Genomic DNA, 11,291 nt, shown 5'->3' with positions numbered 1-11,291 from the left:
CCCCCCCCCCCCCCCCCCCCCCAGTATTTTCTGTGAAGAATTACATCTGTTTGGCACTGCCTTTTACAATACAAACACACACACTAACATGAATTTTAACATTTAAATACTTGGACTTCTCACGCAGAATCTTTTAACACACTATTTCCAAGAGTGGAGTAATCACAAAGCCACTGATTACCAGGCTTTAGAAATTAGTATAAATGTAAACTTGGTCATCATGTGTCCTTCATTACACATGTAAAAAAATGTAAGAAGGGGAAAAGACAAGGGAAGGTTCAGTATTTTAAAAAACAGTTAGTGTCTTGGGATATTAATTTTTAGATATTCAACTTGCAATAGCCTAAAACCATAGTTGTTAAAAAGTTCCGAGCTCTTGCCACACATCCAAGTTTCTTTACATATGGCTTTGTCACAAACTGCTCATTTAAAACTAATTACTCCCTGGCATATAAACTTATTTCAATTTCAGCAACTGAGTGTTCTGTTGGAACAATACGTCATAAGTATATCAGGAAAAAAATGCTGCCAATATTTTAGTTGATGTACAAAATTATTCCTTGCAAATGAAAGTATCTTCTGAAAACTGGGTGACATCAAGTGGGCCATGTTATTGGGTTTTTCTGGTGCAATACTGATCCTTTGTTTAATAACACTCTTACTAAAAGAGGAGATTTTATCAAACAGATCACTGAAGATGTAGACTTATAGAAGGGGGAGATGTCTACATATCTCCACATATCAGCATACATCAGTATCTCTTGTTCTGCCCATATAGACAGAATCATGGCATGTCTTGGGTTGGAAGGGACCTACAATAAGCAGGGACATCTCCAGCTAGATTGCTCGGAGCCCCATCAAGCCTGATCTTCAGAGCCTCCAGGGATGGGAGATACCACCTCTCTAGGCAACATGTTCCAGTGATCCACCACCCTCGTATTAAAGAACTTTTTTCTTATGTCCTTAAACCTGCCTTTTCTTGTTTACGTACCTGTAGAAGCCCTTCTTGTTTTTCCTTACATCCCTTGGCAAGTTCAGCTCCAGCTGCACCTTGGCCTTCCTGACCTCATCCCTACACAACTGGGCAACATCCCTATACTCTTCCCATGATACCTGTCCCTGCTTCCACTGCCTGTGTAGTTCCATCTGATGATACAGAAGTTCAACAGTAAGCACTGCCTTTGAGTTAAGACACCTTGGCTGAACACATTTTCCTAGTCATTTGGATTGGAGAAGATGATGCTTTAGTTCTCTACTGGATCAGGGATCTCACTGCAGCATTACTTCACTAGGCCTGGCTCATGGTGGACTTTACAGTAACATGGGATTGCATAGCTCAGAAAGATCTCAAAAGGGACCTAGAAGTGTTGTCTCATTCTGTTCACACCACACCCCACTGCATGTAACTAGTTGCTGCAGTTCATGAGACACACTCATTTCTGCACGTATTGCCATCATCTCACTGGGCGTATCAAGGGTGACATGTGCACACAGATGACTTTCCATGTTAACACATTCATGTTCACACTCATGCTGACCTAAAGCACAGAAGTTTACTTCTGTGGAGAGAAAAACAGTGATGAATTCAAGGCAGCCGTGACGGCTTCTGAAGTAAAACAGCTTAGAAAAACTCACTTCTCTTAACTCATACTGGATTCTGTGCTTTCAACACCCATTAAAGCTGACAGTGAGCTGAGGATCCAAGAAGGGACTGCAAATCCTTGGCTACAGAAGACTTCACTTTGATTCCCATAGATCTGCTCCTGTCATGCATCATGGTGAAGAAGGTATATCTGGTGCTAATCAACAGTGATGCACTCTCCCTGATTTATAAAGAGGGCATATATGCAAATGGTCTGCCTTATTTTACAAGCATATCTAACATGAGCCTTTTTATAACAAGATTTAGAATAGGAGCTTAATCCTGGAAATGTCACCAGATTTAAAGCCACATCCAAAGCCCCCTAAGGTTAAGGAAAAATACCCCAAATAGGAATTACAATTTGCCTTTAATATTCTACACAATGCTGTTCTTTTGCTCCTATGCTCATCAAAGCATAGCCAGTCAATAAAAACCTGAATGGATTAAAATACTATATAGATAATAAAAAACAGAATAGCATGGCTTGCTGTAAAAATGGCACTGTGTAGACAAAGATGCTTAAGGAGAATACATCTTTAAGACTGAAAGAAACACAGTTCCAAAACCAGATACATTTTATGAGGGTCTAGAAATATAATTATGTTGCTCCAGGCAAGCTTCTTATTCATATAATACCAGCAGTACAATTCTTGCCCTCAAGTCACCACATCAGGCAAGTTCATTTTGCTGAATATAATCTCCTTAAATTTTAACAACATTACATTGAAAATCTGCTGTGATTCCAGGCTGTAGCACAGAAATCTGTTTAAAATAAATAGTATGTGTGAATGGTCTAGAACCTTGACATTGCTGAGGCTGTTTCTACAGATTTTGTAGGAAACTGTGGGGTTTTGTGTGTGACTTTCAGTTGATTTTAATAGCTACGTTACCTATCCAGTACTTTCCCAAGTTAATGAAATACATCAGTCTGTGTCTAAACCAATTGGGCAGAGGAAGATGTGGTGGTTTTTTTTAAAGCTGTTTGTGTCACTACAAGACAAGGTCAGAAAGTTTCAAATAAGTAATGCATGTACTGGTTTTGAGCCACTCTGGTTCCCATATTATTCCTCAGCTTTCCAGAAATCTCTTCAAGAAACACCTCTAATACAATCCAGTCTACAAAACAGTAAATAGTATATTTTTCCAGCATGACTGGCTCAGTTAAAATTCAAGTTTCTAAAGCAACCTTAGTTATAGAGAAAACTTTTATACTTTCAGAAGGGAACCCATTCACAGCAGTTTTAAGAACTAAAAGCAGATGAACTTTATTATGTTCAAATGATTACTCACTTTTACATGTTTTCTTATCCGGATTAAGTGTAAACCCTTCTTGGCATCTACAAAAATAGGAATCATCTGTATTAACACATTCCTGTTCACAGCCGTGGTCCAGAAGGGCACAATAGTCTGGTCCTAAATGGGAAAAAATTGTGACAGTGAGGAATATAATTATTCAGGAATAAGGTAGGTAAAAATCCATTACTTTGTTTTCTTTAGCTTTTTTTTTCTTTTTTATAGGCACCATTCTGACTTTTTACTGTACTGTTTCAAACTATGAAAATAAAATGTTGTCGTTTTTTTTTCCCAAATTTCTGCTCTATTTATGTATACCTGAAATGTATACTTGAACAAATTTTTTAGGAACATGTGTACTTCATGAAGTAGAGAAGTCAGAATCTTAAATACTTCTTCATATTTTGCAGCTAAGTCCTCATTAAAATTGCCTCTTTATTTTACTCAGAGCAAGTTAGCTACAATCTGTAATAAATGCACAATGATGCTTTTGAATGTTGTGCATTACATCAAAGCAGGACAATCAGGTCATCAGGATTATTGATGTTTTAACAGCTCTGGGTGTTTCCTATATAAGACTTCCATTTAAAATGCTCATGAAAGGGAAGATGAGCAAACTCTACAGACAGCTGATGCTTGTGTATAAAGTACCTTAAAAAGAAAAGCAGTTGTGCTGTAAGCACCAGGATATTTACTGCATAGTGTTTACTACTATTGATAAAATCAAAGAACCTGATAGTGACTGACCATCACTTAGTTTTATATCAGTGTAGTTAATTAATTTATACTAGTGCAAGCATGCTTTTAACCCCTCAGCTCTGCAAACAACACAAATCCAGTAAGTCACAGTTTTAAAGACATCTAGGCACTTTTGAACACCTCATTACACAACCTGAAAACTGACAGAGGTTAATTACTATTCCCAGAGGTAACTGGCTTGCTGAGGCAGGAACTGTTCTTTCTGTATGTGTAGCAGGCTAATGCAATTGAGCCTTTATATATTTAATAAAGCCCTTAGAAATAAAAAACAAACTATATTTTCAGAACAAAGAGGAATGTGACTTTCTAAGAAAACCTGAGAGAATTATTTTATCATTTATGAACTCTACTTCATATATTTATAGAACATTTCCTTTACCAAAGCTTTTTATCACAGCATATACACATACACGTATAAATAACACAGGGATATCTTATCTGTTTACTAAAAATAAATAAATAAATTAGAAAATGTGGTTTGTTGAAGAGTACACTGAAGAGACAGAAAACATGTGTGTGCACCAAAGGAAGACAGCTGTATGCCTTCTGGACCTAGTCAGGGCTGTGTTGCATTTACCTGCTCATATCCTTGCTAACACAAGTGTGCAGGACAGACTTTTCCTGGGTTACTGATTCTGAAGACGATCACAAGAGATGAAAAATATATATTATTATCTTTGTTGAAACTTTGAGGCTATTATGTTTGGAACACTAAAAACAGATTTCACAGCCCAGAAGAAGGTATCCTACCAGGTACAGCTCATGTGAATCCATCCACAACTCAAAGAGGGGATTTTCCTAAAGAACAACAGTTGAGGCTCAGTGCTCCTATGTACAAGCAGAAACTACCATCTGTCCTCTTGAGGGGAGCAGCAAGAGTGGCAGAAGTCCCCATAATAGTTAACTTAGGAGCTAGGGATGACCTCTGCCTGCCTTGCTGATACCTGAATTTGCTGCTCTCCCCCAGCCACACGTTAGAGTACCCTGCTGGTGTCAGCAGGGTTGCCCTCATGAGCCGCACTCCTTCTATTTCATTCTAAGAAGTTTGGAGTAATTCCCAGAGAAAACATTTGTCAGATATGCATGACAGCACTGATAATATTTACATTTTCAAGCTTTTCTTTGCAGCCATGAGCATAAAAGCTTACTTTCTATCTTTTCAAGGAAAGCCAGGATTCTGAGATTATCAGGAGACCTCAGCAGCTGGTGCCACAGGCTTCCTTGCTGATGCAGAGAGCTGGTCTGGCACCGGTGTGAGTCCTGACTAGTTGGCCATCATCCCTGAGGTTCAGTGCATAAGCCAAATACACAGAGATTTACATTAAAGGTTTAAAATGTACAAACATTTTCAATTCAGTGGACTGAAGCTATTTGCTCATGTTTATGCTGACTCAAAGCCAGCGTGACTCATAATGTATGGGAGCTGGGGGACACTTCTGCTCTGGAGAGCTCTCATGCTGCCTTGACTTTCGCAGCATTAAGAGCCAGACAGTTCTTTCATTCATGCTTATGAAGGAAAAGTGGCTTAGTACATTTTATTTATTATTAGATTCAGGGCATATATCTTAAAAGAGAGTTACTTGCCATAGTATTCACTTATTCCTCCCTGGCTACTACTTCTTCTGAATCAATCTGCATTGCTGACCATGTCCAGTCACTTTGATTCTTTTCGAATTGCAACCTGATGGAATTTTCTCTCTTAATTTTAAACTAATTTAAAGTTTTTACAACAAAACAGAATGCAGTTAACATGGCAGAGATGCACAGAGCAGTGAGAAGCCTTGTCTGTGGCCTCTGCCCCCTGGTTTGGGAGATGCATTTAATGTCAGGCTCTCATCTTTGGTTCTTGCCTGAGCTATGTTATGGGAACACCTGTGCCTAGCCTTGTGTTTTGCTGATCCTGACCTGCTGATTGGCTGACTTGATTCCCTGAATTTACCTGACCTGATTGCCTGAATTTACCTTAGATCTCTCAAGTCTCTGGACTTGTCAGGTGATCACTGAACCAGGTTACTATCATAGGACCTGTTTCATTCTTCTTCTTTGGGTATGTGTGACCAAAGTCTTGTAGCTGTCCTTAGCTACCAGCTTGCATTCCCTTGTGGAGCAGTGTACTTTTGTGTTACATGTTAAAGATCTCTTCCTTTCCACAGAGTTGCAACATGAAACCATAGATGTGGCTGGTCAGATTTTCTGGTCAAGATCAGAAGGGAAATTCCACTAGGAATGTGGTGGTGGAGTCTGTTACCCCACCTGACCAAAAGCTTTCTACAAACAGATAGCAGAAGTCTCCAACTCATAGGCTTTCATCATGTTGGGAAATTTCAACCATCCAAAACACCTACAGGGAGGGTAAGACATCAGTGTGCAGGCAACTCGGGAGGTTTCTGCACAGACTTGGTAATGATTCCCTTGCACCAATTCCTGAGGGGTGATGTTTTTCTTGACTTGCTGCTATGACCATGAGATGACTGAGTTCACAATCCAGAAGGTTGCAAGGGGAAACAGCAGCATTGTGACTCCATATTTTACAAGCTCAAATTTCAGCTTATTCAGGGACTTGCTAGGAAGAATCCCTTGGGAAAGGGCCAAGAAGAGAAACGATGCCCAGGAGGCCTAAATAGTTTTTAAAGAAAACTTGCTAAGAGCTCAGGAACAAATTATCCCATCATACTTGGAAAATCTGCTTAGAAGATCAAAGAGCTTCTCAGTGAACTAAAACACAAGAAAGGAAAACAGTAGAGAGAGAAAGAAGGACCAAGAAAAAAAGAGGAAAATAAAAGCATTGCTTAGGTATTTTGGGACTAAACCAAAGCGCAGCTGGACCTATTAGTACTGAGGTACACTAAGGGTAGTAAGTGCACAAATCAGCTGGTAGCAAAAAGAAAGTCACAAAACATGTGTATCTCTTGGTTGGGCAAACAACCTAGTGATGAAAAATACAGACGTGGCCAAAAAATAAATTATGCCCTTTTTATTCCTGGTCCCAGATTTCCATGTGTATCAGCACAGTTTGAGAAGCATGGCAGCATCAGATAGAGACTACTTAGAGAAACTGGATATATGCAGATCCATAGGATGACTGGTATTCACCTGTGGGTGCTAAAAGAACTAGGTGATGTGACACTACTGTCTGTTGTGTATAAAAATTCACAGGGACTGAGAGAGGTCCCTGATAACTGATAAATGCCTTAACCCAGGGATCTGTAGACCAATCCGCATAATTTTAGTCCCAGGATCACTGGGCATATCCTCTAAGAATCAAATTTCTAAATATATGAAGGACAAGAAGGTTGTCAGGAATAGTCAGCTTGGATTTACCTAAGGCAAACCTTGCCTGACCAACCTATTGACCCTCAGTGATGCATTTGTGGACAAGGGAAGATTAATGGTTGTAATAACACTAGCACCAGTAAAGCTCTTGATGCTGCCTCCCATGGTATTCTCATTTGGAAGCTAAGAAAGTATAGGCTGGAAGTAGGAACTTTCAGGTGCAGTGAAAATTTGCCAGGCCACCAGCCTCAAAGGATCAATGACTTCACATCTGGGTGGTTGCTGATAATGACCAGAGTACCACAGTGGACAGTACTGGGGACACATTGCTAAACATCTTCATCAGTGACATAGATGATGACACAAAGTGCACCCTCAGCAAATCTCTGGGTGACACTAAGTTAGGGACAGTAACTGAAAGTGAACAGCAGAACTTGCATACAGAGGAACTTGATAAACTTGATGACTAGACCAGAAGATGTCTTACGAAGTTCAGCGAAGAACTGCCGAGTTCTGCACCCTACCCTTAAAGTCTACTGCAAATAACCAAGCTACCCCCAAAACAACTTGCATTGCTCTCAAGACCTTTGGCTTCCAGGGCACTCCAACATTTTCTAGACCTGATTCAGTGTTCCCAGAACCAGTGGGTGTATTACTGCTGAGAACTGGAAGACAGAAGTACAAACTGTTCATAATTAAATCTTATCACAACTTACTTCTGCAAGTTCTTTTGTCTGGGTTTAAAATGAACCCTGGGTGACATGTACAGTAATAGGAGCCCTCAGTGTTAACACATTCATGTTGGCAACCTTGGTTATCCAAAGCACAGTAGTCCACAACTGAAAGAGAACAAGACCAACATGCACAATTAGAAATACACAGTTAGAACTACTATGCATCAATATTATGGTACTAGTTACACACAGTAGGTATAGAAAACAAAACAAACAAGCAAAAACAACAAAAAACTAACAAACAACCAAAAAAATTACATTATTTATGTTCTGAAGAAACTTTCTGCAAAAAGTAGTGCACTTTCAATACCAGTTTGGATCACTCAGATTTTATATGAGTCCTGGACCATTTCTCCTACCCTTTGAACATTTATCAACTCTCAGATTGTCAGGAGCCTTCTCAACATGTTTTCTCAGACCTGGAAACCATGTCTCAGTAACGCTCTCCAGATGTTTGCACTGTAGACCAGGGTGTAGCAAAGTTTGTTTGATTTAGTTCTGTCTTCTGTCTCTACAGTCCCAGTCCAGGAATTGCTCTACTTTTCCTTATTTCCCTCCCAGATTTATTAGTTCTTAAGAGCTGTTCCTGTAGCCTGAGAATATAGGAGCCCCATGGCAATATCTTCTACTCTGAGGACTGTTCAAGTACACTCGTTCTCTCTAATGTGCTCCAGATTCATCCTGTACAAAGCAGATGCAGCTATAAAGCCTGAGAGCTTAAGGCTGATATTAACCATTGATATTTTGCTTATGTAACACGTTTTCTATGAGAGAAACAAAATATCATAGCTAGTCCAGTCACTTATTTCATAAGTCCAGTCATTTATTACAAAAATCCATATTTACAAGATAGATTGTCAAAGAGTGATAAGGTAATCCTTAAGAGTTTACTCAGTCAAGCCCATTCAAAAGTGATAAAGAAGTTAATTTTTAATTTTCACAGAATCACAGGGGTTGGAAGAGACCTCAAAAGATCATCTAGTCCAACCCCCCTGCCAGAGCAGGATCACCCACAGCACATCACACAGGAACATGTCCAGGCAGGTTTTGAATGTCTCCAGCAAAGGAGACTCCACAGCCTCTCTGGGCAGCCTGTCCCAGGGCTCTGTCACTCTGATAGCAAAGAGGTTTTTTCTCACGTTTACGTGGAACCTCCTGTGCTCCAGTTTGCACCCATTTTTTTTTTTACTTCTTTGCAGGTCAAGCTGTTTCTTCACAAAGAAAGTCTTAGAAGAAATTAAACACAGGTCACAGAGCAGGTGTTCTGTTCCCAAAGAGCTGCCAGGCCCACATCAGGCAAGTTTACCCAGTTCCTTCTGCAGAAGAGAGCAATGTGCTCAGCTTCACACAGACATATAACGAGAAAGGTTCCCCTCCTTTGTCAGCTGAATACTTTTTTCATTACTTTATACTGCTGGGCCTCCCAAATTGTTTTAAGAGGTAGTAATTTGTCTTCATGAAATCAGTACCTTCTTTAATAGCGCTGCCTTGCAAATAATGAGTGTACTCAGGTGTGCTCAGATATTTAGTCAAGGTCATCAAGTCAGGAAAGTGGATCATCAATTTTGTCACTTTGAAAGAGCTTCTTTTAATCCTTCAGAATATTTATGTTGAATCAAGTCAAATTAGACTACTTACTGGCTACCACGTGAGACTTCCTGGCATGAGCTTTCCTGTTTCCAGACTGAATAGCTTCATATACAAACAGTTACCAAACATATGTTTCAAGGATATAATGTATCATACAATTAGTCAGTTTTCTCCTTAAATTAATTCTAACCACATGCAAGTGTTTTAAAACACACATTAAGAAATAAGTAGACCGTAAGTATATATATATATATTTATTTATTTTTTCTATCTATTTTTTTCTTTCCAGCATCGTACCTGGGAAACAGCCCCAGCCTTATGATCATTCCATAAAGTCACCTCCTCCTCTGCATTTAAACCCTAATGAAATGCATTTCTACCACAATATCTGCCTGTCTAGTTACTATACAGTTGAGAACTTATTGTAATGTAATGTAATAGTTCCAGTTGGAAGGGACCTGCAGTGATCACCTGGTCTAACTGCCTGACCAATTCATGGCTAAGCAAAAGATAAAGGTTGTTCTTAAGGGCACTGCCCAAAAGCCTCTTAAACCCTGACAGGTTCAGGGCATTGACCACCTCCCTAGGAATCCTGTTCCAGTGTTTGACTGCTCTCTCAGTATGGAGATGCTTTCTCATGTCCAGTCAGAATCTCCTCTAGTGCAGCTTTGAACCACCCCAGTGTGTCCTATCACTGGACACCAGGGGGAAGAACTCAGCACTTCCCCCTCCACATCTCCTCCTCAGGAAGCTGAGGTTCCCCCTCAGCCTCATTTTTCTCCGAACTAGAGAAATCTAAAGTCCTCAGCAGCTCCTCAAAGGACGTTCCTCCCAGCCCTTTCACCAGCTTTGTTGTTTGAGAGACAACTAAAGAGGTCTTAGAATGCTTTATTATCAACATTTGAGCAACTATGACCCTAAGTACCTTCAGACAACACTCTCTTGAGGGAGAACTGTGCCTTCTCACGGCTATGCAGCTGCTAATGTGCTGTGGACAGAAAGGAAATAAAATCCAACAAAATAAATAACCTTTTTTTCCAGGCTTGCTTTTCTCCATTTATAGCAGTTCTTGGAGCCTTTTACTTACAGAAGCATGTCTGTTGGCTTGTAAAAATAAGGAGCATATCAATTTAAGTAATGCCTTTCCACTAACACTGTTTAGAAGTGAGAACATTCTCTTGACAATTGCTTTTGGAGATAAGTATTATTCCCATTTTTCAACAATTTTTGTATACAAATTGCCCTAATTCCAGAAAGGCTTAGCCTTGCAGACTGCCATGGGTAACTGACCTACAAATTAATTTCACTTTTAGCCTTTGGTGGTACTCGCTTAAAACAGAAACTTGTCAACAGCATTCCAGTCAGCAAGTAGGTAAGTTGTCCACTGAGTTAAATCTTCCTGAAAAGACTGAGAAAAATTATAAATCTGTATTTCTTATATTGAAGTACTGTAATCCTTTAGTTGGTATGCAGAGAATGTACACAGTTTATGTAAGAGCAAATCAGAATAATATTTTACTATTTTTGTAAAGTTTTATTATTTTCATATTTCTGTACTGAGTCATGAGGTACAAACTAGAATGAGAACACTTTGAGATCTCACTGGTTTTAATGTTAGTCCATGCCTATTTCAATAAGAAACTTTTTGAAAGGATGAATTAATGACATATTTAGCGAGCAAGCAGTTAATTCAGTTGTCATCTCCTTGTGTTTGTTTCTTCCTGATTTTCTGGCTTGGAAGCAGTTGCTACGTGATGAGAGCCATCTTTTACTTCCAGTTACGAGTGCTGCACTCTGGGTGACTACATTGCCCTGTCTCAACTGTGGACAGCATGAGTCACCTTTCTCTTGTATCATTTTACCCCTACCACGTTTATATAGGTTATTCAGGCTTAGGAGAACAAAGTACATTAATTAGAAGGATAGAAGAAAAGGACAGGAAGGAAAGGTGGCAGAAGAAGTAAAGGTATAAGGAGGATAAAAAAGAACATGGGGAAAGA

The 11,291-nt window shown here is 39.5% G+C and overlaps 1 protein-coding gene across 1 annotated transcript in view; it reads right to left on the bottom strand.

Annotated features, from left to right (window-relative positions):
- Positions 1-11,291, bottom strand: part of MATN2 (matrilin 2) — a 61,420-nt gene that overhangs the window by 26,809 nt on the left and 23,320 nt on the right. Inside the window, 4 exon segments of the mRNA XM_010006516.1 lie at positions 1,444-1,500; positions 1,503-1,559; positions 2,933-3,055; positions 7,684-7,806. Of these exon segments, the coding sequence (XP_010004818.1) occupies positions 1,444-1,500; positions 1,503-1,559; positions 2,933-3,055; positions 7,684-7,806 (360 nt within the window).

The sequence above is a fragment of the Chaetura pelagica genome, unplaced genomic scaffold (genome assembly GCF_000747805.2).
Source record: "Chaetura pelagica isolate M959 unplaced genomic scaffold, ChaPel_1.0 scaffold76, whole genome shotgun sequence".
NCBI lineage: Eukaryota > Metazoa > Chordata > Aves > Apodiformes > Apodidae > Chaetura > Chaetura pelagica.
Note: the sequence above shows the minus strand (reverse complement) of the source record. Positions and strands in the feature narration are given on the sequence as shown.